Source organism: Nicotiana tabacum, chromosome 2 (genome assembly GCF_000715075.1).
Source record: "Nicotiana tabacum cultivar K326 chromosome 2, ASM71507v2, whole genome shotgun sequence".
NCBI classification, from domain to species: Eukaryota; Viridiplantae; Streptophyta; class Magnoliopsida; order Solanales; family Solanaceae; genus Nicotiana; species Nicotiana tabacum.
Genome location: NC_134081.1, coordinates 74,855,837 through 74,882,983, shown reverse-complemented (window position 1 = coordinate 74,882,983; position 27,147 = coordinate 74,855,837). Strand labels below are relative to the sequence as shown.

General features: G+C 37.5%; 1 protein-coding gene across 2 annotated transcripts; it reads right to left on the bottom strand.

The window, feature by feature from the left end:
- Window positions 1-81: 81 nt before the first annotated feature.
- Window positions 82-26,404, bottom strand: LOC107782113 (proteasome activator subunit 4). 2 transcript variants are annotated; one of them, XM_075234495.1, is made up of 35 exons: window positions 25,986-26,404; window positions 23,736-23,838; window positions 23,538-23,650; window positions 22,299-22,421; window positions 21,061-21,162; window positions 20,809-20,974; window positions 20,481-20,597; window positions 20,330-20,397; window positions 20,141-20,242; window positions 19,842-20,058; window positions 19,462-19,692; window positions 19,256-19,383; window positions 18,998-19,115; window positions 18,695-18,913; window positions 18,452-18,607; window positions 16,998-17,074; window positions 16,638-16,846; window positions 15,944-16,160; window positions 15,777-15,856; window positions 15,572-15,689; window positions 15,314-15,484; window positions 14,509-14,677; window positions 14,388-14,431; window positions 14,252-14,294; window positions 14,020-14,162; window positions 12,950-13,044; window positions 11,677-12,572; window positions 10,414-10,695; window positions 10,230-10,334; window positions 7,512-7,690; window positions 7,167-7,248; window positions 5,138-5,262; window positions 1,582-1,674; window positions 1,216-1,369; window positions 82-324 (listed from the first exon to the last, which is right to left on the bottom strand). In XM_075234495.1, exons 1-35 carry the CDS (start codon window positions 26,144-26,146, stop codon window positions 283-285), a joined length of 5,448 nt encoding a protein of 1,815 aa, XP_075090596.1. In that variant the 5' UTR covers window positions 26,147-26,404; the 3' UTR covers window positions 82-282. The 2 variants fall into 2 exon arrangements, with proteins under 2 accessions (XP_075090596.1, XP_075090599.1); XM_075234498.1 differs by having other exon boundaries at window positions 10,239-10,334.
- Between the last annotated feature and the right edge of the window lie 743 nt (window positions 26,405-27,147).

The following is a 27,147-nucleotide window of genomic DNA, read 5'->3' as shown; positions in this document are numbered from 1 at the left end:
TGATCATGAAAACCGTGAGGATTCAGATGATGGAAAGAAATAAGGAATGGATCAAAGATTTTCAATTCAGATTGTGTTCTGTGGGAGAATATCATCTGAAGATTAGATTTTTTTAATATGTAAAGAGGCTGAGTCAAAAATGTCATCATTATCAGAAGAACAATGAAACAAAAAATAAAAAGAGAATATAATTTCATTAATGGTCAAACTCAAAAGAAAAACGCCTATTATTCTCGTTGTTTTATCTTTATTCTATCTCTCATGTAAGGCAAACCATGTATGTCAGGCAAAGTATGATGAGGACGATGATGTATCAGCCAGAACCTGCAAGAAGTCGCAAACGATCTTGTTAGCTAAGAAAGCAGCTATTACATCAATTACAAGGGTGGCTTGTTTAAAATTATTTAAGTACTAGCTGTACTGATAAATCTGATCCCCGTCTGGAACTAGGATTTGAAATATAAAAAATGGAAGTCTTCTATTTAAAACTTAAAAAAATACTTCATTTTCACATTCAACAAGTAATTATTTTTGGATGGAATTCAATATAGAGCCTTTTGGCAATAAGATCTCAACCATGTCATTGTAATAGATTCTCAAGATACACATAACTTAGATAATACAATATTCTCAAAGTAGTTACACATGAATAAAAAAGTTAAAAACAATCCGAGGACAATCAAATACTGTTTTAAACTATTTAACTCAGATTAAACTCTATTAACAAGTATATATATTACGGACTTTCAAGGTGAATTTACAGAAAGTTTTAGAAGAGCCTCTACTTTAATTTTTATTAAAAGCTAACCCATAAATTATAATTAAAAATAACCAATTGTTAATCCCCCCACCCCCAAAAAAGAAGAGAAGTTCATGTCTAAGTCTAACAAGGTTTTAATTACAAGAAAACTTTTAGTACCTTCCATTCGTAGATAAACTTTCGAAGGGATTAATTGTCCATGTCAACTCTAAACCTTGGACGGCAAAAAGACTGTGCATAGAAGGATCTAAGTAACTAGAACTGGGTGAGTACAACTACACTCAGTGCTATCAAGTCGGACCATATATATACATGTCAAACTCTTTTTGTTTGAATATAGGTTTTTACTCGGGTATATACTATGAACACACACACACACATATATATCACCTAATTCGGAACCCATACATCTGCTAAATGTACAAAAATGACAATAAATGTATGCGTAAACATACCTCAAGTTGTTCTTCAGTAAAAGAATCTTTCTGAACATTCCATGTGTCCGCATGAGTGCGCCGAAACTCTGCCACAGCTTTTGTCACGGTAGATTTTAAAGGTGATGGTTCAGATACAAATTGAGCCAATAATGTAACGTGTTCTGGCAACCAACTGCAATAAAAGTTGACAATTTGTCACTAATGAGTAAAATTTCCCTCGAGTAATCCATACAACCGGAACTTCCTAAGATAACACTTAGTGAAATATATCTTCAAACATATGAAAATATGTGTTATATAATGGATGTGCCTGAGAATATCAGAAGGAACTGATAGTGAAATATATCTTCGAATATATGAAACTATACTAGATAATGGACATGCCTGGGAATATCATAAGGAACTGATAGCACACAAGCCGCCAAAGCAAGTATCCGTCCATGTAGGGATGCTGCGGATAGTCCAGAACGCATGCTTCTGCAATTGCAAATTTGAATGGATAAGGGCATATATCAGTCATCAGGAATACTAGAAGCATGCAACACATTCACCCACAGAACACATAAGCATCAAATTTCTCTCCCTCCGGCACCCTACTTCTCTAAGGATGTAACCACACACCATATTGTCAAAACGCACAAGTGCAAATTGTCAGCACCCCAAGCAGCTAAATGAGAGTGATGAATAAGCCAAAAAAAAACAGACAAATTGTAGGATCATCATGAGTTCTGTTCAACAACCACAAACATTTACATCTTCATTTCCTCAAGTGCATGCATATATCATTATCACTATGATTGCCAGCAAAAAATTAGGCCAAGACCCAAAATAGGAGCATAAAAGCATCCAACATTGATCTTGAAACAAATACATTAGCAGGATGATGATCTACTAAGGACTGCTTATGTATACATTATATACATGCTAGCTTTCCCGATACCACCATTGATTTAGAAGATTGTAGATCGTAACTGTTAAGAATTTGACAAGAGCACATTCCTTGTAAAGATGGGAAAGATTTAGAATCCCCATGATTGTGTAATTATGAATAGGAATTACTTTCTTTTCCATTTTAGGATTAGTTGTGAACACCATTAAACCCCAACATGTTTGAGGGAATAATCAAGCAATTCATTCTTCAACATTTCTTCTCTTTTCTTTACATGGTATCACAGCCAAGGGTTTGAATCTCCAATCCAAAAAGAAATCCTTTCTTCCTTCTTTTAATATCCTTTCTCCCTTTTCTGCTTGAGAAAAAAGAAGAAAAGAGAAATCCCTAAAAAGTACCGAGAAAAAGATCTCCAGTTGCCAGAAACAGCTCAGGGATGCTCCAGCTTCTAGAAGCCCACTATCGAAATTTGCACCCGTAAAACATACACACCACCACAGCCTCTTGGGGTGGCACGCAACTCCGACATGTGCGTCTTTTTCGGGATCCTCCTTCGCCAATATCGCATAGCCCACACCTATAACTTCATTCCAACCTTATACTATCTCCTCTAAACTTAATTTTTTCCCCCACTCAAATGCATGTTTCTTCCTTCACTATGTCTTGTCCAAACCTTGAATCTAAAATTCTAGTGCAATCTGACTTTCCCCTTCTTTTTTTTGCTTGAATCACTTATTCCTTCTCTTTTCTTTTTTTTATAATTGTGGTGTGTGCACCAGCTTACGCACATCTGGACTAATTCTACAAAATACCTGCTACCTCCCACAACACATATATCGAGTAACTCTATCCATCAAAAATTGGAAAGATGGAATTTTGCCTCCGTTTGGATTTGAACCTGAGACTCATGGTTCTAAAGCCACTGCATTGACCACTAGACCTTGGTTGCTCTCCAGTCCTTCTCTTCTGTTCAATTACTTGAACCCAAAAAATGAAACAGAGAGAGAGAGAGAGAGAAAATGGCTAAAAAATGTGGTTCAAACCAATGAAGCAGTAATTCTACCTTCACCCGATGCAAAGGACCGAACATCTCATTTTATTAATAGGCCAATGCATGTGTCTACCTCTTTTTACCCCTTTTGAACTTGTTTATGGTTTTAATCCCCTGTGTCCCCTCTTGATTTACTTCATATTCCTACTAAAAGATCTTGAGTGTTGATGGTAAGAAAAAGACGAAGTGATGAAAAGGCTACATGACAAACCTAGGGCGCACCTTGAAATGAAGAACCAAGGAGTATACTTCCAAGACGAACCAATCAAGGAAGCAAATGATCTTTCAACCGGGTGCTTGAGGAGTGTGGATTCATTGGACGAAGAAGAAGTTTCCTTCAAGAAGGGCAAAGATCGGCCAGAGAAGTGATGGACCTTTTCAAGTGTTGGAGCAGATCAATGGCAATGGTTATAAGCTTGACTAACAGGGTGAGTATGGGGTTAGTGTTTCTTTTAATATTTCTGACTTTAACACTTCTTGATAAAGGCAATGAAGGACAAATCTATTTGAAGAGAGAGGGGCTGATGGCGATCCACATGCAAACCCCGCGGAGAGGACCTTACTCCAAAGAAGCCGTTAACAATATCTCAAGCTATGAGGCTACAAATCTTCAAGGAAAAACAGAGCACCCGAGAAGGATCCACATTAGTTCCTCAAGAAAAAGCAAGGCCAATTCATTGACTTGAGATACATCCAGAGCCCAAGATGAGAGCCTTGGGCATACACAAAGCCAACCCGGAGCTTGGAGAGGCCAAAGGAGCAGATTGGAGACCACTATGAGACTAACATGAATACATGCAATCGCACTAGAGGGATCCGTGTTGTAGAACAAATGGATAGGCTAAACAGAATGCTGTCAAGATGGCTCACAAGAAGAGTTACGATCGCAGTATAATAGCACCTGAAAGACCAGCCAATTAAATCAAGTTGCAATCGCAACACATGATCACAACCTAAAGGAACCTAAGCAACTCAAAAGACAGTGTTGCAATTGCAATCCACCCTCAATGCTCGTAGCATGACTGTTTCGGGATGGATTTCCCATTTTGGGGTCTTTTTGTTTTTGGCCTACTTTAATTTTGGGGCCCTATAAAATACCAAATGTCTTGTAATATTTTCTAACTATTGGATGATTAACATGTAAGGACCCTTGAAAGACTAAAGTATCTAGCTTCTACATGTAGACTCTTTTTCCCTAATTACGGTATGTTTAGCAGAGTAATTTCCTTAATACTAGTGTATGATTTAGGTTGTCCATTATATTATTGCTACGGGTTTAGTTTCTTACCTAATGTGTAGCTTGACTTCTTTGAAAGTTCTAAATCCTGCTTAGCTTGTTAACTTCTAAATTATTTTTAAATTCCTATTTCTAACTATTTGCATTCCTTGAATTTGTAGTGCTAAGAAAAAAGAAGTGGAAACATGTATATCGTGCAACTGAGAAACGGAGAACAAGATACGACAAGGCCACTAAAATTCAAGATCAAATATGTGCACTAACGTGACTATTACTCATGTAGAGTAGGCCATGCTGGCCTATCTGATCATCATTATGCTATTTCACTTGTTAAGTCATCTCTTAGGATCAAAACATTCTGTATACTAAAACCATTTACCAATATAAAGTTGTCGGTCAAGTGTATACATTTCTTAATCATTATATATATGTCCCTTGACCAACAACCCCATATAGGCTTGATCTCTCTAGGGTGATCATCAGTAATGATTAACAAGCCCGTGCCAGGTGCATGGTGTTAGCATATACAGATAGGCTTGATTTCTCTAGGGTGATCATCAGTAATGACTTAGCAAGCCCATGCCAGGTAAATGGTGTAAGCATATACAGATAGGCTTGATCTCTCAGGATGATCACCAGTGATGAGCATATACAGAGGGGCTTGATCTCTCTAGGATGATCATCAGAGATAACCAAACAAAATGAAAAGAACGTAGTAATTATAACTAGGCAAAATTGAGTAAAACTAAAACAAGAAAAGAACCTTTGTTTCCTCTTCTTCTGAATGATACTTGCTTCTACATAAGCTCTATGACGAAAATCCTGGGCCAAATCTTCATCCCCACCCTTCATTAGCCCAGCCAAAACTGCTGCTGCATGCTCTCTCACCTGACAAGAATGTTCAAAAGGATCCAAGTGAATTTGTTTACACAACACATTCTCCATATTTATGTAATCAGGGAAAACTAAAGCTATTTTAATTATAAAAGACGATAAAACAAGACTACTTAAAATGCAAATGTCTTGTTTCTCAAGAAATAATGCACTTACCACTTACACATAATTCATCTTAACAACAAAGAAGCACGTAGAGCAGGCCCAACTTCTACACACAGAAAGCATGCCTTACATTACATAAGTGTTTCTTATTTGATGTGGGACGTGATATCATATTCTCTACTGGTTGAAGTCCTGATGTTCAATTAGGCACAGCCAGGGACCAGCAAGCGGTTCTAGAGATGGCTCACCACTTATGTGATGTAATGCTTGATCTGGTATGGCAGTTAGTTCCCACACCTCTGGCTGGTTTCCCCTGAGCTTGGTCCTATTTTGTAATGCATCAAGTCAAACCTCAAGGACAAACAACTCATCGAGATTATCCTTAGCGGCTAGGTTCATTATTATTTGACTAAGAAGTCAAGGCGCAAGTTCTTAGTAGTGAGAGCATGAAGCTTTATATACCATTCAAACAAGTCTAACCTATCCTACGTGGAATGGGGCGGCAATAATCAATCATAATTCAAGCTACATAAAAAGAGCTTTCAAACACCAATAACCTTAAATGATGATAATCTCACTTGACCTGAACATGAATGGTTGAAAAGGACTATAATCAAACACATAACATCTATCACCTATATCATCATTACATAAATTATTGCCTCCCCTGATGCAACAGTATCCTAACTGTCTCATCACCAGGCAACCGGAGCTGGACCAACAATATTTAGAGAAGCTCATGGTACCAATTTACGCATGCGAGACACCTTCAGGCTACAGCAATAGAAGAGGGACGACCCTACAAGAAATTGATGTGTTCTGTAATACCATATAGAATCAGATAAGAAATACGATAACCAAGGGTGATCTTTGAAAAAAGGTTGCCCTTTGGTGCATCAAACATATAATAGGATAGACAACAACAACAACAACAAGTGGGGTCTGGGGAGGGTAGTGTGTACGCAGACCTTACCCCTATTCTGGGAAGGTAGAGAGGTTGTTTCCGATAGACCCTCAGCTCAAGAAAGAGAAAAGAAAGAGTGGAAACAAGTAATATCAACAAATAAGCCAAAAAAATAGTAACAACAATCACAAAGTCAGAAGTAGATGAAAAGAAGCGGTAGCAATAGCAAGCTGTAACAACAACAGGGTACTAGGAGATCGAAGCGGAAGAAAATATGAAAAAACCATGAAATACTAGCAATCTAAGGTAAAAAAACTACCATATTAACCCTAATACCCTTTGTCCGTATCAGAGATACGCTCGACTACCCACTAACTTTTTACCCTAATTCTTGACCTCCACACCCTCCTATCAAGGGCCATGTCATAGGTAAGTTGCAACGGCGCCATGTCCTGCCTGACCACCTCTCCCCAATACTTCTTAGACCTCCCTCTACCTCTTCTCATACCCACCAAAACCGCTCGCACCTCCTTAATGGGACATCTGAGCTTCTCCTCTGCACATAGCCGAACCATCTCAGTCTCGCTTCCCTCATTTTGTCCTCCACGGGGGCCATGCCTACCTTTAGCCGGATATGATAGGATAGACAGAGGAAAATTGCATTCTATCCTTTTCTATTATATGTAATAAAACATGACCCACTAAATTTAAGAAAATAATGCATTTGTTCCAAACCAACCACTGCACAAAACATGCAAAGAGCATCAGAGAGATTACTTACTTTCTCAAACCTAGACATCAAATGATAATGCACAAAATTCAAATGATTTACGTAGTTGATACCTCAAATATGTCAGTTAAAATTTATGTACTCTAGTCAAAAACTAACCTCAACTTGATTATCTGTGAGTAGCTTCTCGACAGTTCGCCAAATCTGTTCTTTGTCCACCTTAGAGAGGATGAAAGTGTGCCTGTATGATGCAACAATAGAGCACTTCATTTCTCAGGACATTACAAGTTGCCTTTTTGCATTATTTGGCTAAAGTAGACCACCGGAACAAGACAGTGAGTTATACTTGAAGATTGAGGTTGAAGTAAAAATGATGATGATTCAATTCAAAGTGATTCAATTTTCTCTTTCAAAAATACCTCATTTTCTCTTCAAGAACCAAAATAAGGAAATTTTTCAACGGAGGGGAAAAGGAGCATGAAGATCAAAATGAAAAGATCATACCTATACATGAAACTCCGCAAATAAGTCAGAGTTGTAGATCTTGTGCGCCAATTGGCATCATTGGCTAAAGAAAGAATCGTGAGTATAACTTTCTTTAAATGGGGCTCCAAGAAAACTCTCCACTTTAGCAATTCAAAAGCTGCTTTGGCCAGGGTCGACAAATCTTTGTTTGATGTCTCCTACAAGAAATCAACAGTATCACATAAGAGGAATGCACTTACTTATGTATCAATTCTTCACGTGTGTAACAGCTGCAAAAATATCAAGTATTTGAATTTTCAGTATCATTTGTTTGAACAACACTCCATTTCAACTAGCACCTACTTTATATGTAGTTATAAATCAAAGACTAGAAACTGGAAGAACGAATTAAGAGAACTACACGTGCAAGATTTTACATGGTCTGGATGATGTATACAGCGGAAATATCACCAAAACATGAAGGAAGAAGAGACTTGCAATTCTGCTCCGGTAGTAGCTAAAAGGGAGAAGGTCAGTAGTAAAAGGTAATGAAGTAGAGCATCTGAGAGAATTAGAAGCAAAACTCAGCAGGGAGAAATTTATGCTCAATAGTTTTTATATTGATAAATAATGTGGCTATACCTTCTCTAAAAGTCAGCCCGGTAGATAAACTTATAAGTTTTCCATTTGAACACTTGTACTTGACGGAGTGAGTACTAATAAACACCTCTGACCGTTGATCATGCTTACGTCGAGGAAACATTGCTGACATGGCGAAACTGCGTGCAAATCACACTTAAATAGCGCGTGAATGTAGTAGTTTGGATTAAAAAAAATATTAAATAAATAAAAATCTATTAATATATAACAAAAGATAAAAAGAATAAATAGGCACCCTTTTTCCCCGTTCTTCCTCCCACCTCCTTCGTTCCCACCCCTTCTCCCTTTTTTTTTTTTTGTATCCCATCATCACCCAAATCTTTCCTCCCCACCCCTTCTCATTCTTTTCGGTATTAACCTTTAATTGAAAAGGAAATAGAGCTTCTTTTTTTTGAGTATAAGGATCTAGAGAGGAGAAGCTAACCCACAACACAAATTTTGGCAGAAGAAAATCACATCAATTTCTCCGATCTGGTCATTATTTCGATAGGGATGTTGATTTTTTTATGAAGTTCTGGCGAAAAAGAAGGCTTTGTTCTTCACATTAAGTGTTTGGAGTATTTCTTTTTGGAGTATGTTCTTCACATCAGGCTTTCCGATATGGTCACTATTAGAAGCTAGCTTCCCAATCTGGTCAATGCTCCTCTCTTTTCCTTTTTTTAAGAAAAAAATTAACGACGGGGTTGAAATGCCATTTCTGATCTGTTTGCTCTATGCCAATGGGCTTGGTGGGAAGGAGGGTTTCGATGGAGATGGTGATTAAGGTTGTTGAAATTAAATGGAAAAAGGTGTTTGCGCGGAGATGGTAAATATAAATTAACAAAATAGACAAACACGGAGAGCGAACTATTCATCGCCAGCCAGAGACATTACCAGCGAATTCTCCAGCCAAATTTAGTTTTTTGCAAGTTTATGAGTTTCTCGCTGGTCTAAGTTGTAGTGGAGGAGAAGAGAAAGAACAAAAATTAAGTTAAAATTTTGATAAATTGAAATTAAAAAAGTGGGACCTGCAAATTACACATGTCAAATTATAAAAGGTTAAGCATATGATATGTCATTTATGTCATAGCGATTGAGGAACACGCTCAGACGGATGTGTTTATTAGTCCTTATTCAATAAAGTAAAGGTGCTAAACTGGGAAATTCCTAAGTTCATTTACCGGGTTGGCAATCCGGTGCAAGTTTAAGTGGCCATGAGGCCATTTTGCCTAGTTTTTATATTGATAAATAATGTGGCTATACCTTCTCTAAAAGCTTAAGCTGTTAAACCTGACAGATTTATCTGTTTAAACAGTTCGCCAGTACCACTAATATGAAAGGCTGGACTCTTTTAGGCATGTGAGGATGATGAAGGGCAACTAGAATTGAATTATTGAAATTTGATACCACATTGATTTTTTTGGTGCCACCTCATCTAGAATCTTAAGCCCTTAAAGAGAGAAGATTTTAAGTTATTTGCTCAGGTCTCACTTAATACTGCTCATTTGGAAAAGCTTGAACCATCTAGATTTTGTAGAAACAGTAACTCCAAAAAAGCTATCTTGGGGGCCATGATGAGAAGGAAGAAGAAAATGTAATATTTCAGCGTCTTCAGCCTATTAATTTGGATCAAAGTAGGTCCTCTTATCTTTCAACTCCGAAACAACTAAACCCAATCATTTATTTCCAATAAGATCTGCCTTCATAGCTTTTTCCATCCTCGACGCCAAGCAAAGCATCCTTCCAGTTCCAACAGTATACATATGTAGTTGGTAAAAGAAAGAAAAAGATCAACCAAGAAAAAGATCAACCAGTCAAATGGGAGGGGAACTGCAAAATATAGCAGTTTTTAAAGCCAAGAAAAAATAGAAAAATCAAGCCTAACCTCTTAAAAACGAGATTAACAAGATGCTTTCCATCAGTTTTCACCAAAAACAAAAATCCAAGTTTTCTTTTCTCCAAGATATCTCAGATACAGGTTTTACCATTTTCATCAGTAAATGGAGGGGAAGTGTGTATCTGTTACGTTCTTCAAACAGCAATTTCATCCATTCAAAATGTTTTAAAAAAAAAAAAACAAAAAAAGACAAGCATCAGAAATGGTGCAACATTGCACACCTTACTTACTTGTAGTGATATTACGGGATACAAAAGACCAACAACAACATCCAGCAGAACCGAGGATCTTCCAGACTTCAGAGATGAGATAATGAAATGAAATAGCTGCACATCACAAATACAAGCTAATTAATAAAAGGTCTGAGGAGCAAAAATTATAGTAGATGCTTTTGGCTGACTGTACCGTCTCCATCCATTTAACATCATCATGAGACTGTTCGCTTGATACTCCACTGTCAGAAATTCTGTCCGTTTGGACATCAAGAGTGTCTGACTGGCTAAAACTTTGGATCTTCACCACAAGCTCAGACGCTCGTTCTACTAGATAATGATCCCAATTCCCTGCTTCTACTTTCCTGTGCACATTACTTGTCCCTACTTCTTGTGGATGAACTTGATTATGGGACACCTGAAGCCGAATGTTTGAGCACAAAACAGAGAGGGTGACACCAACAGATTCTCTCACCTGTTCCAGAAAACCGTTTCATTAGTTGTGACCTTAGTGACAACAAATTCTACAGAAGACTTTGGAGGGGGCTGAAGAAATGATAAAGGGATTCAAACCTGATGTTGTTAATAGGAAGTCAACCTTTGAAAGTATAACCTCCCTCCCCCCCCCCCCCCCAAAAAAAAAAAAAGTCACAAATTTTAATCTTATTTAATTTTGGTGGTCAATTTTACCAATTTCCAGACTTAAAATTTGTATTTTGAAGATAAACTTTTTGTTAGAAACTAGACGAGAAGAACTATAAGTTACAATGTTCTCATTTACAAATGACAACATTATACATTCAGAAAGTATAGCCAAAATCATTTCTTGTGAACACGTCAAATATCACCTTTTTTTTTTAAACTCACAGAGGTCAACAATTTTGGACGCAAGGAGTACAGATGAAAGCGGAGATTATTTCTGGGATATAGCCTCAATGTATATACAACTTGGAAAGAAGAAAGTTCAAAGAGAATGTACGTGGGGTCATGATGCCTCGAGGTGCAAAGAGACGACGTACAAAAACAATGGGATCAAGGTCTGGTGTGGGGCCATAACCATAAGAAGTGCCAAAAGGTTATAAAAGAAAAATATTTTAAGAAATCTAAGAAGGGACCCAACAGTGATACTCAGAGTTGAACCTACTAATCTGGAAAAGCTGAGACTAACAAGCTTGTCTTTCCTGTAGATCAATTGAGAAGAACCAGCTGAGCTTGTAAAACTAAAAATGGTTGAGCAAGGAAAAGAACTGTCAGCATTCAGCAAAGCAACTCATCAAAGAGGTATGCAACTTGAGTTGATTGCCAGATAGTCCTTAGGCTTTCTTTGGCAATTAAATCAAATACTGAATGGCTTATGTACCAAAGCAACCTTTAAGATAACCAGAAAAATAACACAGGAAAAGAGAAAATAATAGGTTGTGATCCAAAGCCTGTAATTGAAATGTTGAATACTCACTTGTGGAGATGAATGGCTCATACTGCCAAGCAATTCTTCAAGAAGCTTATAGTGAAGCTCTAGTTCAGCAACTGGCATTTTTGGTGGGGAAACTTCTATCAATGCAGCTGAAAGGAACATGTATCTCTTGGCAACTACAGTAGTACTAACAGTTTCAGGCAAGGGGTTCATTAAACAGTCCATGACCTTTTGTCTCAAAACTGGAACTTTTGTTCCATGTTTTCCTTTTCCAGTAACTGCATAACGAATACAAGCTGCCCACTCCGGTATGGACTCAACCGTTGGTGCTTGAATAATAGTCTGAAGATGTGCCATCAGCCAGCTATCCCATGCTTCTGAAATACCGTAAACATCAGAATGTAGCACACCTGCCACTGCCTCAGCAGCAACACACTGCTTTGTCCTCTCCTTTGCATTTATGTAGTCCTCTAATGCATCTTTTAGTGCCAGTATAACAGGAACACCACATTCTTGGATTAGACGTTTAAAAATTCGTGCAAAGCTAGAGTAAAAAGTGTCATTTCCAAACAAAGATATCCAATTGGGAGTACGAGGCCATGATGAAGAAAATTCAAAATAAAAACGGGTGATGGATTTGTCGGCCACACTCTGAAACGAAGAGGTTCCATGATTTCCTTTAGAAGATGCACTATCGGTGTCAATAATATGAACATGAGAAAGACTATTCAGGGTTTCGCTAAAAAAACCCTTTTCCTTGAATATGTTACTTAAAGCTTCTTCAAGAGAAGACTTGGATTTATCCTGCCTGTTAGTAGAGCAAATGGGCCGGTCTTCAGAGAGCTTGTAAGGTGATTCCTTCAGCAAAGTATTTAGAGCTGAGATCGCCAAAATTCTCGTCTGCGGTAGTTGGCTTTTTAAACTCTGTAAGAAGTGACCTGACAAGATTAATCATAAGATGAGAAATTCTGAAAATCCGAAGATTAATTTAAACACAAAAGATAATACTGCTTACTTTAGATCACAAGAATCACAATTATCAAAGATCAACTGAGGCTTTTCTTTACCCTTTTCCTTGGTAAAAGAAAGTTTCTTTTGCAGATGGCAACCATTTTGAGTGCTAGTTATGCAATTTAAACTACATTCGGGGAACAAGAATACCAGAAGGAGAAGAATAGTGATCAACCAAAAAAAAAATGAAATACCAGGAATGTTATGTCTTGCCTCGTGAGGGAACAAGAATATCAGCAGAAGTGTTCTATAATGAATGCGCTGAAGCAAAAACAAAGAAGATCAAAGGACAAACTTAACTAACCAGCAGTTTCGCTCAGAATTTTGGAGGACGATTTAGGGTCATTTCTGGAAGCCATAGACAACAGCAGCAGTACTCGGTTAGCCATCAGATTGTACCTGAAAGAAATGGAAGAACAACAGAATTTTTTATTTATGCATAGAAGGAAAAAAAGGCGTTGATTGACTACAGAAAGACAAAAATAATTCTGCAGCTAATCTTCATCTACATTTCAATAATTAGTGATGGCAGTCAAGACAGGTCACGCGAGAGAATATTCCTTTCAAGAAAATTGTGGGGCAGGGGTGGTTGTGGCAATGTGGACAAATGCTGAAGTAGGGATTCGACGTCTCTAAACATCCATTCATCTCTCATGACAACAGCAATCAAAGTTCATCACTGGCAGTGGCAGTGGCAATACTACCCACTGCCCACAGCTAGCCTTCATTATTCGTGGTTGAACCCTTTTTGAAGTGTCTCAACCAGCAACTCTCTATTTAAAAATAAATCTCCAGTGGCACACAAAATAGAGAAAATGACAAGCTAATGTGAAGCTTAGTATTCTTCAGATATTAAGAAGACATAAAGTGCAGATGCTACGTCTTTCATAGAGTTGCATCTTAGATCACAATAAGAAATTAATGGTTTTTAATTCAATTATTGGTTTTGATATCTACTTTCAATTCCTTCATCTTTTGACAAGCGTGAAGCACTCTGTTGATCTGTTTTATTGTTCAATAGTTATGCTTGAGCGAAAGATCAATAAAAAGAAAAATGTTGCAGCATGCAGGGGGCAGTATGGACGGGGATTTTGCAGGGAGAAAGAGCCTGTGCGGTAAAATGGACAGTGTAGTGCAGTGTTATTGCAGCGGAAGTCAAAATCTGTCACACCCTGCCCTATAGAAAGAGCTTGTGCGATGAAGTGGACGGTGTGAAGCAGCACTGTTGCAGCGAAGTTAAAACCTGCCACACCCAGCGCTATTGCCATTCCTATGTATACTAGTCTAATGGAAACAAATAAACGTATAGGAACTTATGAAGCTAAAAAAGGGGGGTAGGAGGGGGTAGGAGGACGTTACATAAAGATTTCTTACCGCCAATGCAAGTTGGAACTCTCAAAACTCAGAGAACCTATCTCAGAAACCAAGACTGTGAAATCTGTTCCTTCTGAATTGCCTGATACCTTAAACATGTTTCTGGATACACCAGAAAAATGGATATTGTACTTGACAAAAAGCTGTCAGATACCCAATTAAAAGAGTAAATATTCTTTTGTCAACATAGAAAGGAGAAACGGAAAGACTCAAGTTAGAATGTATATCTCACCTCGTTGATGGCTTTCTGAGCTTTTAGTGTTTCATGATGGGAGCTTGAGCAATAAAGATTCAGTAACACACAGTCAATACTCAACGCTGTGCTACAAGGAATCACAAGCTAAGCAGATGCAAGCATAAGAATTTACCTTGACAGAATTCCAAGCAGGAAAGAAGAAAGTGTCTTCAAATCCTTGATTCATGAAGAATAAAAACAGAGTCAGGTACTCACTTCTTAAAAAATAATGCAAGCAGTCTGAAGATCAATACCGTTGTTAAACATTTGAGAACAGTTTGTGTTGCAAGGACTGCACAGGAACCTAAGACTGTATATTCTGGTGAGCTAGGATTCTTCAAGTTCTGACTGAGACTGAGAACACATTTTGAGATTGTAGAGGGCCATCTTTTCATCATCTTCAAAAGAGATTTTCCAGCAAGTCTGAGAAAATGGGGAGTAGATAGATGAGATACAATAAATCTTCCAGAAGAAGCAACTTGGTTATGGGACCAAATCACCAGTAATCAACAACAGTGGTCTTTCCAATGAAAATTAAGATTGATAGACAAAGACCATGTGAGATAAGCACACAGTTTGTACACTTCGTTGAATTGCTTAAATCACTCAAAGATGATATCATTATTCTACTTCCATGACTGTTCCACAACATAATAAAATAGCATGGAATTATATTAGCTTCATCACTTAACTAATATATAGGCTACTAAGTGAATGAGCAAAAGGTTTAAAGGAAAGAAGTATGTCCAACATAGAGTGATTGTGGAGCTCCTATCAGTGGATGAAGAAATATTGTGTAGGTTAAACTCAATGATTTGTAATACTTTGACCTCATTTAAGGCAAAGAGAACATAATGGATAGATATCATGAAGAAAAAGTCAACCAAATACCACATCAGGTAGGAGATAATCATACACTGAGATAGCCTGAACAAAATTGTAACAGCCGCCACATAATCTTTGAACTTATGATCACAGATCTGCAAGTGTCTCATTTAAGACAATCATCCAAATTCCAAAGATTTTTTCAGATACTAGGAGTAAAAGATTAGAGCTCACCCACGGACTGTTTCATAACTATGCAAAGAGAGATTAAGAAGATCATCCATCAAATGAATGATAAGCTCTGGAGGAGATACATTCGCACTCAGCCGGAAGACATGATATGATGACTGTGAGGCTCTCCAAGTACTATGCATGTATGCTTTGTCAATAATTGCCCACCGAGGCCTGCAAAATTGGCATTATCTTCAAATTCGAAAACGACATATTCAATATGACCCTTAGTCCTACAGACAAAAGCATAGCTAAATTTACCTTCGTTTCCCTTTCGAATGAGATGACACAATAAAATTAACTGGAGGTTCTATTATGGCAGCAGATTCTAGTTTCCAGGACTGCCTGTGATTTGACCACTCATCATATTCTGAACTTCCTGTTGACCATCTCAATAACTTCAGGTACAAGTTACGAAAGGCCCATAACAAGAAAAAGAAGATTGTACAAAACAAGATTCCACTACCGTAGTTCCCCAAGGAATCAATTATACGAATCAGAAGCAGCAACAGAATGCTATCATCTGATTTTTCCTGCAGCAAGTATCTGTGACAACAGTAGTGATCAAATTCACCATATGTAACCCAAGGGAGAGAAGAAGCAAGAAAATATAGAAGAGATTAAGGTGAATACTGGCAGGTTGCATGAATAACATCAGCAGCCTTTGCTCGTAGTTCCATAGTGCCAACACATGAACCAGTTGCTCCAGCAATTAGAAAAGGAATGTCAGATTGCTCTTCAGCCATCCCGTTCCTACAGGATGGCCTGAAATCAGGTAGACATGATAAAACACCTTGAAGTGACGAATCAATACGCAAAAGGGTCACCTTCAAGTGTTCTTTCTCTATACCTGCAATTGAAGATTAAAAGACAGTAAGCCAATGACTTACAGAAAAAGATAAATAAACAACGCAGGTTTTCAACTGGAAAAAGAAAAGGTAAACAACTCTCAACTATTTTTTTGTCTTTTTTTTCCATGCATGCATTATATCTTTTTCTAAGCAAATGATACATGTGTTGGGCTTGAATAGCGCGAAATGGATACAGAGAATTCATCTAACCATCCCTACATGAACATTGAAACCAACACCTAACACTCATTCCGGGCTTAATGACTATGCAAGTACCACTTCCTATTGAAACCAACACCTAATACTCATTCTGATCTTAATGATCTACACAAGTACCATTCGACAAAACACTATGCCTCCATTCAGTAGAGGAATAGAAAATATCCATAAAGTCAATCAATCACGAGATTTATGATTCATTCGATTGGCAGATTGCACTTTCAACAATCAGAAATGTAATAGAAAATCATAGTTACCTGGATCAGAATGGATTCTGGATTTGCATATCTTCAAAAGGTCATCTAAAGCAGAATCAAGATGCAGCTTCAAGAGTTCATTTGCAAAATGAACTTCTTCAGCGCAAGGGACATGCCACGTAGGGGATAAACAGGGTTTATCATCAGTAAAATCTTTTGTGCTGATCCATTCCTCCAGTGCAGGGGCAGCAGCATGGTGCAAAACACACCTGGTATCCCGAAGTGGTGCAATCAAAAGTTACATGCATGAAAACTATCTAGTAAAAAACGGTTGTCCCATATAATCTAACCGAAAAATAAAATGGGAAAAACTGCGTGGTGAATGTATAAAATTCATAACCAGATAAAATTTTCACGTACTTGTACTGATCGATGGGATAATAAAGAACAAGATTTCCAAGGAGAGATCGGAGAACATGGTCACCAGCACCATTAACCTGTCATGTAACACTAAACCTATCAGATAAAGTTCAAAGACCAAGAATACTATGGCTGAAAGCTTCATATGAACACGGTCTACGTGGACTGGCTGGACGAAAAATAACATACTCTGTATATGTTATTCGCTGTGATTCTCAGTTTACTACTACCCCAATGCAAGCCATGGAAGGTGAAAACAGGGAGACGGACAGAGAAAAGAGGAAAAAGACTGATATGCTTCCTTATTGCGTGCAGAAGCAGACTCTCTTGGATTTTTGTTCTTGGGATGGGAGGCACAGGAGGCAAGAGGTTAGGTAACTGGAATATACCAGAGAGATCTTTACAGAATATGTTTACAAATGAATAGAAGATAACAATCATCTGGCTCCATCTACAAGTCATTTAATGTTAGCAATGTAGACGTAATCAACTATATCCTCAATGAAGAGAATTGCTAAGCTTTAGGCAATTTATTTCTTTTTTTGGTTATTTTCTTATTTTGAGCCTTGGGCATATATACGTCAATCATATAAACTCTTTCCCCTGATAAATCTGATATCACCAGGACCTGGAAAACAATTTGATCACCAAACCACACTGCTGATCAATAGGTAGTGTTCTCCATGATCTTTGTAAGCACCTTGGTTTTCAACAGATGGGAGGCTGCAATCCCTAATAGGATCATTTATTTGGAAGATGGAACATGAGGGGTTGCTGGAATTATGATTATTTAGGTGAATGTGTTACCGCAAGATTACTTATGTTTCAAGTATAAAACCTTATAACGCCAGAAAGAAAAAGCATTAATTCAGTCCACGAGAGTGAGGAAGTTAGAGAGTGTCCACCCAGTGCAAAGGTTAGTATTAGAAGACAATCAAACAGTTCATGACCAAGGAGTGACAAAAGCTAAGAAGTATCAACTTCTAAGACGGGTGAATAACCGACACAGGTTGCAAATGAAATGACATAATTAAGGGCTTATAACTTTTTTTGTGAGATAATTATTGTCAATAAAATTGACCTGGCTTAATCAAGCACAAAAATTGGCTCATGAGCTAAGGATTGTCAAAAACCATATAAGGAGACAACAACCCATATATCTACCAACTCTAACACCCAAGCACGCACCACATGCCCAGGGTTGGACATCTAGAGCACGGACAACATAATCTAAGGGCCCAACATTGGGGAACCAAGAATAAAGATGAGTCGAGCTTCAATACCGTGCTACAGAAGTGGACCTTACGCCTAACTCAAGCCAAAAGCTAACCCAAGAGATGGGATTGTCCAACACCATATAATGAGACAGCAACCTATATATTTGACTAATGTGGGTACAATCAAGGGTTTGTAAGAAAAAGGTAATCAAAAAGGATATATAGTTGAAAGAAAACCTTCCAAGATGGTGAATCAAAGGCATCAAAAATAGCTTCCTTGAATTGGTCTTTGTAATGAAGAAGTGATGGACCTCCATAACTAATTGCAATTGATAGAACTTTCAAATGATATTCAATTGCAGTTTCAAGAGCAGGAGACACCGTTGGTTTAGCCTGGAGAATTCAAAATGAGAAATCAATGCAGACTGTTAAGTGCGATCCTGAAGCATGTTGTAATAACCATTAGTTAAAGAAGAGAACCTTGCTAGATTCAGAAGTTCTAAAAGCTCCTCTTCCACCAAATCCTGTAACAGGTGTTCCTTTTAAGGCTGATATAACAGACTCCAACAGTGGTTTGATAAGCTGAGAAACTGCCTCATTGGGGTTAGAGTGAACACAGGCACAGCATAGCAATCCAACCTCTGCAATTGCCCCAGGAAGAATATTTGTTGTGACAAACTTGGAAATTTTTTTAAGAGCCTGTTCAGTAAAATAGAAGTTTACATCAGTATAAATTGTAATTCTCAGAAGTATCACAATCATTTTGAAATCCAGGAAAAATACCTTCTTGTATAGTGATTCTGAAAGCCTCCCAAGCAGGATTTCCAGCATGCAAAAATAAAATGGACCATCTTCTACCAGGAAAGTTCCTGAAGTTGCTGGTGAATGAAGACCCTCATTCCTGAAGCACCAGTTATGACAACAGCCTTGAGCTTATGCGAGATATACAATTGACTCCAATTACTAGTGCTCAAGTTTGTAGCATTAATTTGGAAAATATGACAAAACAAAAGTGAGAAGAATCTATTAAGTGCTACTTACACAACACTGTTAGCTTCCAAGTTTTGAAGTAACGAAAATAAGCGGTACAAGAACTCGTCAAGCCATTCTGAAAAGTGAAATCCTGGCATGAGTGAGGACTGGTCCATAGTCTCTTCCAGTATAGCCATCTGCAGGTAAGATAAATAAGCATAATCTTCTGTGGATCAAGCCAAAACTAGGAAGCAACTTCTAATATTGGTACTTACGTTGGAGAATAAGGAGCCAATTAGTTGCATTGTTGCTAAGGTTTTAGGTGGGTCATTGGCATCCATCCCAAGTAATGCATTAGACAAGGAAATCATCATCAGGTCAACAAGTGAATCAGAACGATCAACAATGTCCAAAGCCATGGATGAAGCTGACATAGTCAGGAGAAGAGATCGACCAGCATATGCTACAGACGTCACAGCACTTTTCAACTGGTGAGTGGCTGTCATCTATTCGGAAAATTGTAGTTAAGGGGGTAAAATCATCAGTCTAACTCAAAGAATATTAACTCTTCAGCCACACAGGAGCTATCTATTTTAAATGGTTCAAAATGGAGTGTGAATCAAAATTACCAAGATTCTTTCTTAAACAAACTCACCGTCTCTAAGGCCATACGAAAGCGAGATGATAGAAAGGGAAGAACCATAGATGGTTCAACATATGAAAGGATAGAAGTGGCAGCTGCAACTGTTTCAGAAAGATGTTCATTTTTGCTATACTGTCCACGATCAATTAGCTTGAGAATAGAAATCACAAAAGCAACCCTCTCTGATTGCCCTAGGAAGATTTCAGACTGCTCGCCATCATCTTTTCTCCTGAGCCCAGTCTTACCGTCAGATTAAGGCAACATATTCCATGTAGTATCTAGAGCTGTTATGATAGATTAAAAATTCTTACTGTTGCTCATGCTGCAAGCGCTTCTGAAATGTATTTACCAAGTGGAACAAGAATCGCTCTAGGGAATAAGTCCAGCGACCACCATTAGAAGGATGGTAATACCTAAAACAAAAAAAGAGATGGTTTACAAAATTTGCAAGACAAAATTTGCGAAAGCAAGGTGATATAAAATCCATCTAGAAAACAGACTGTTCCAGGAGGTTGACCAATTTCTCCAAATGCTCTTGCGCAGAACTACCAGGTTTTAGTAGATAAACCTGTATTTACGTTGACAAAAACACAGGGTCATTTTGACAATATGCAAATATTTTCTTATGATCACTTATATTAGTGAGCTTACTATTGATTTCGCAATGGCTTGTGATGGAGTGATTGTTCTATTTGAGAACAAGAATCTTGTGTTTCTGGGAACATCCACAGAGAATGGAGTAGATCCCCTGCCATTTGCAACGGGAACCTGTGAACAAGCATGAATGAAGTATTACGTGAGAAACAGCATGCCAACGAGTTCAATTCTTCCTAAGATAAGAAACCTTTCAATGTACATATATGATGGAATATGATTTTGTATACAAGGCATAGTAATAAGACAGACTTGTCTGCACATGCTCAGTTGCCGAGAAAATTTCTTCAAGCGGCACGATAAAAGTCTATGCAACATAACCTACCTCAAACATATTCAAGTACTTATTGAAAATATCAGGTAAGTAATGTGCCCAGTCAATGAAGCTATAGTTCTTTATCACACGAGCTGTAACAGAGGCCCACTGGCTGTTCCAAAACTGGGAATTTGGTACTGAATCCCAGTGGGCTAAACACGTAGCAATCCATGTGCTGTCATAACACCAAAAAGAAAATCAATTTACTCATCTAGTGAAATGAAAGTGAAAAGATTTTCAGAATAAGTTGATCGTCCTTACTGAGAAAAGAAATCCTGGTTGTCTCTATTGGTAGGAAGGAACAATCTTACAAAACCAGAACCTTCAAAGGATGAGTTATGCCATGGATTTTCAAGCAAAGATCTGCAAAATGCTTTCCATTAATGAGGACCAAAACAAGCCAAATTTCCAAGGAAAATGCAGTCACTCCTAACATTTTCATTCATAGAGTAATTAGATGATATTCACAGGAGCAACCACGTGGACACAACTTTGCCAAAAAAAAAAAAAAAAAATTATCTATCAGTTGTAAAACTATCATAATACAAATTTATGACTAGTAAAATGAAGTATCACAAAAGTATCCTAGGAATGCTTCTATGAAGAAAAAGATATTGAGACTAACTCAACCCCAAAAGCTAGCTCATGAGGGGAAGATTGCACACGACTATATAAGGAAACACTTTGTTCCCTCAACTAATGTCAGACTAAACCACCACCACCCCTGCACGTATAGGACGAGAACTGGAACGTGGATAACATAATCCAGGGGGCCAACATTGAGAAAAACAACAACAGGAATCAATGGATTTGGCTCAGATACCATGTGAAGAAATGGGCCTTGTGCCTAACTCAACCCCAGAGCTAGCTCTGAGGGGAGGATTTCCCAAGACCATACTACAACCCAATCCTGCAACCAATGAGGGACTAACAGCTTCAAAGTGCACGTGAAGTCCTACATATTCATTCATAGTCCCAAAAAAGGATTCAAGCCCCAAAAAGGTGTAAACCACACAAGAAATTCCAATTTCAATTAGATAATCCCTCTAAGTTAACACTTTTTAATAAACCCATAAGTTCACCATGATATGCAGATTGTGCAAAGCGCAAAATTCTGATTTCAATGACCTGGATCTGACCGTCAGCATAAGGTCAGCCAAGTTCTCCAATTATCTTAAAGGATTCCAAATCCACCAGTCTTCACATGAATAATGGCATGCCAAAGGAAAAGTAGCTTAAAATACAAACAAAAATGTACAAATCAAATGTTCTTTTCCACCCATAATTATCACATGAGCCTAGAGCAATATAATGCATGTATAAATGAACTAGTATCTTTCATAGTTAGATCACTACATACTCCACGCTAACAGAAACATTAGCTTCTCTTTTAAGAACTTCCCCTTTCAAGGATCCTAAGAAATAAAGTACAATATACACCCCACATTACTGTCAATTTTAGCAGTCTTGGAGACTAAGCCCAGGAAGTAAAATGTTACCTGAACTCAGACCATATCTCAAATGCAGAACCTGGAGGGAAAAACCTCCGGCAGGATCGAACAAGCGAAGTAACGGTCTCAAAATGTCGTTGTCTTATTCTCCACCCTTCTGGGCCCGTATTCCTTTAGCAAATAAAATAGTTCAACAAATCAGCATATAATATACTAAAAGAACAATCGCACGGTTAATGATATAACAGCTACATATTAAGTATCTGAACAATGAGATTTAGGTTTGTAATAAACTGATTAATACAGATCCCATTAGTTATGGTAGTAAAAATGTTAACCAAAAAAATGTATCTCCTCTATCTTCCAAAAGACAGAAATATGTAGAGTATGTGAGCAGTCAGATTTATAAAATATTACGCGTATAAACATCAGACTTCAGAAAGGAATGTACTTCCTGAGGTATGTGATTGCTTTGATAAAGCCACTTCTTGCAAACTCCTTACAATTCTAAAATTGCTGCTGATTATCCCTATTTTTACTTCCCATCCAAATTAACTAATAACGTCCAACATTCATTAAATTGTGAGCGACACCTTGACAGAAAACATCAAAAAGAATTATTGCTTATTTGAATTACTCTGCCGTCAATATATCTTATGGAGATATGAGGCACCCCGTATGAGCTATAAAAGAAGAGAATAACAGATGAATCTTCAAACTCCATCTGAAAGTGGCAGGGAGAATTTTGAGAAGTACCCTCAACTATTTGCTAATTCAATAATTAAACTCAATACAAATATTCAGGTGTAGGTAATACGATGCAGAGGGTAAAAGGCATTGCAGAACTAGCCTTGTTTGAATAGGGACTTGAGATTGGTCTGTATGGTCTTACAAGCAAGAGAGTTGGGGGGGGGGGGGGGTGAAATGCAGAACTTAAATACAAAGACTGAGGAAGAAATTCAATCCTCTTATCACTTTTACATCACGCCAATTCGACTGCAAGGGAGCACGAGCCATGATAAGGTTTACAAAGCCATGAAAGGGTAGAACCATACTCCTAAACTATTGACCAGCAACTATCAGGTTTCACAAACCTCATGGGGTTAAATCGCAGCACTGGACAGTATATTAGCTGCAAAGGCATTCAGATGGAAAAAATGATATGAAATTCAAGTGGCCTAAGTGTGACCAAAATTGAATTAATTACTATGTCAATACAGAAAAGGTAATAAAAGCAAGTTAATTGGGGAACAAAAGGTCAAAAATAAAATAAAAGTAGGGACTTGCCTTGTGAAGTGTGTATGAACCAGAGTATCATATAAAGGGCGCCATTGAACTTCCAAAGCCAACTTTTTCCGGTATTTATTCAGTACCTTTACCAAGATATTTCCCCATCTAACCTGATGAGAGCAAATGACCTTAACCACGTAAATAGACTGCCATCAAAAGGATATGCAAGAACATGTAGCTTTCGGAAGAAATTACCTGAGCATAAAGTTTATTTTCTGATATACGAAACAATTCCAATCCAACTTCAACTACTTCTTTAACATCCTCCAGAGATAGTTCACTTTTTGCCTTTATGAAGCTGCACGTAAGTCCATTAGTCAGCAGGTTTTATATAATTCCACAAGTCCGTATCCCTTCAACAAAAAAAAAACTCCAGACTAGATATCTGACAAAAAAAGTTGTATCTGCATGCATGGATAAAAATTGTGATTTTCAAACTGGATATATGCATATCGGTATCACAAAACCAAGGACCAATCAGGGTTTCTTATCTACGCGCTTACGTTGCATAAGAGAATACTTGAGTTCAATTACGCCCAGAATTTTATAACTATTATCAGATATATCAGTTAATGAATATCACAAATACTTCTATTGAATTAAAATTTGCAGATTCAAATAGGAGACAACACAATCGAGTATGTTAATCCATATTTAAAACTTCTTTTTTGATAAGGTCCATTTACAACTTCTTATACAAAGATTCATATGCTTTTGGGAGGTCGCAACAAGAAGTTACTACCACCTCCTCTAGTGTTCTTTCTGCAGTACTTTCACTAACAAAAACTTACTGAATCAGTATCCACATTTAGAAAATTAGCACAGCCACACAAATTAAATTTTAAAGCCCACCCTCTGAACTTGTGAAATTAAATAGCAAAAGAGCCAGCAGAAAAGTATGAAGGCTCCCCTAAGTCAAGTAAAACAATACACTAAAGACGAACCCCAGTTGTAACCAAGCCTTAATGTGCAAGAAATTTTTCTTTAATCAATACCAACTAAGTCTTAATCACAATCTAGTTGGGATTCACTATCTGAATCCTCACTAAATTTTTCTCTCCATTTAGATCAGTCACCGGGATGCTTTGTGCACCGGGATGCCCTTTTCTAGATCAGTCACCTTTCAATTTTCAACAAATTAAGTTCTCTAACCCTACAAATTCACTACCAGTGTTATCAAAGGCAAAAAGCGCAAAAAAAGCTCTAAGGTCCGTTGGGGCTTTAAGCGCAAAGCGCAAATAAAGTATGGGCTTTAATGAAGAAAGGCGCAAATGGAGAAAAAAATACAAATATGTATGTGTAGGCTAAGACTAATAATTATAAGCATGAATAACAAATATAAGGACAAAGAAATTGAAAAACATAACAATAAAGTGAAATATCAATTGTTTAGTGTCGCCTCTTCCAATCCAGAGTACGCTCATTGGCAAGGAAAGTATGCCTTAGAGCCTTGATGACGACACCGAAGCACCCGCTAAGCGAGGCGAAGCGCTAAACATGCTTTGCGACTCCTAGCAGATACTGGATTAATTTGAGCATACCCAGAAGACTAAGCCTTAATATCAAAAAGTAGTTCCTCTTACAAGGATCTTTCTCTTCCATTATGTTCTATTTCGTGTTAAGTTTGCATAGGTTGCAAGCGATAAATTTGTTGTGCTAAGTCCCTAAATCTTGTTATCATATCAATTAGCGTTCTATTTTCGATTCTGCTGACAAATAGATATAAGACAGCACAATAATCATGTTTACTCGAATTCGAGAAATTCAAAAACCCCAGACGAGGAAAGTGAAAGAGAGTGCAGACTGGGGAGTAAAACGATGTAGCATCCAGAAATGGTACTTCAAGCATTTTAGGTTGTGATAGTCATTAGCAGTTAAATTATGAAGTAGTTAAGTACTCCCTCTGTCCTAATTATGTAATGCGCTTTCCAGTTTCGCCTGTCCCAGAAAGAATGATACATTTTTATATTTACAATTAACTTTAAACTTCTCATTTTAGCCTTAATGATATGATTTAAATCCACGCAAATATTTAAGGCTACAAGTTTCACAATTTTTTTCTCTTTCTTAAACTGCATGCCCAGTCACACTGCATCACATAAATGTGACGGAAAGAGTATTTTCTATTACATCAGTTTAGTCCAAAGCTAGCTCCTTAGTCCGTTTGAGTCGTGGTGAGCTGTCCAAATTGTTATCAGTTTGTTAGAAGGCTCACGAGCTCAGTGAAGTGGGAAGGAGGAGCTTATACACGTGATTGTAATTGCAAATAGTTTATGAAATGAAATTGGTTCTTTTTTGCTTTATTTCTCTTTTGCCTGTTTATTACTGAAATTGGTTGTGTAAGTGAGTGATAAAAGTCAACGAGCAATAAAATTCAGTACCAGGAATTACGTATACAAAGAATTACTCTGTTAAAAAAAACTAGGAATTGAAATGGAAACTTACAGGTCAAGAACGGAAACCCATTTAAGAGTGGCGTAAACCGAATCGGGATCATCCGACTTGTATGATTCTTTAACGAATTTCACTACTTTGGCAAACGATTCTTTCTCCCCCTTTGTCGGTTCTGCTACCGGGGGAGGCAGCCAGGCGTTGTACAAGTGCATTTTCTACTGATAATTGTGAAGATAGCAAGCTCTTTTGTGTAGGAATTGAATCTTCTAATCAATATATTAGAGAACCCCTTAACTGGAATATATAGTGTTTTCACTAGCCAGGGTCTTCTTTCTTTCTCCCCAAGACAGAATTTGACATCAGGGGACCCGTAATCAAGCTTGGAATTTGCCTAACGCCATCTCTTTCTTCTCATTTATATTAAGTAACCACTTTTCATTTTTGGACTTTCTAAAATAATTTATATCTTTATTTTTCTCTAAGTTTCCCTTCTTCTGTGAATTTAAAACGACTTTAGTGATGTTTTTCGCTAAAATTAACTTTACAACCATTACTTAGTTACTTTTTCCTTTAATTTTGTATAATGTTACTTGACTGCTCCCGAAGTTTAAAAATAAAATAAATAATGACTATTGGCACATAAAAGAGTATTCGTAAAATTTAATGAGGTAACATGTCATGACATGTGTATGCCTATAAGAGATCAAATGATAAAAATTAAAGTTTAATAAATTAAAGAGGGAAAAATCTCACATATAATGGAACAAAAGAGAAACCGTACAAGGAGAGGAAGAAGGATTTGCATATAATATCTATTGACCTTGAGAAAGCATATGATAAAGTCATAAAGGAGGTTCTTTGGAGATGTTTAGAGGCTAGGGTTGTTCCTGTAGCGTACACTAGAATGATTCGTGACATTTATGATGGAGTTAAGACTCAGATGAAGACAATGGGAGGAGACTCGGATCATTTTATGGAGTTACACCAGGGATCTATGCTTACCCTATTTCTATTTGCATTGGCGGTGGACACACTGACACGCCACATTCAAGGGGAGGTGCCATAATATATGCTATTCGCACATGATATTGTACTGATTGACAGACGCGAGGCGGTGTTAACAAGAAGTTAGAGGTTTGGAGACAGACCCTGGAGTCAAAGGATTACAAGCTGAGCAGGACGAAAATAAAATATTTGGAATGTAGGTTCAGTG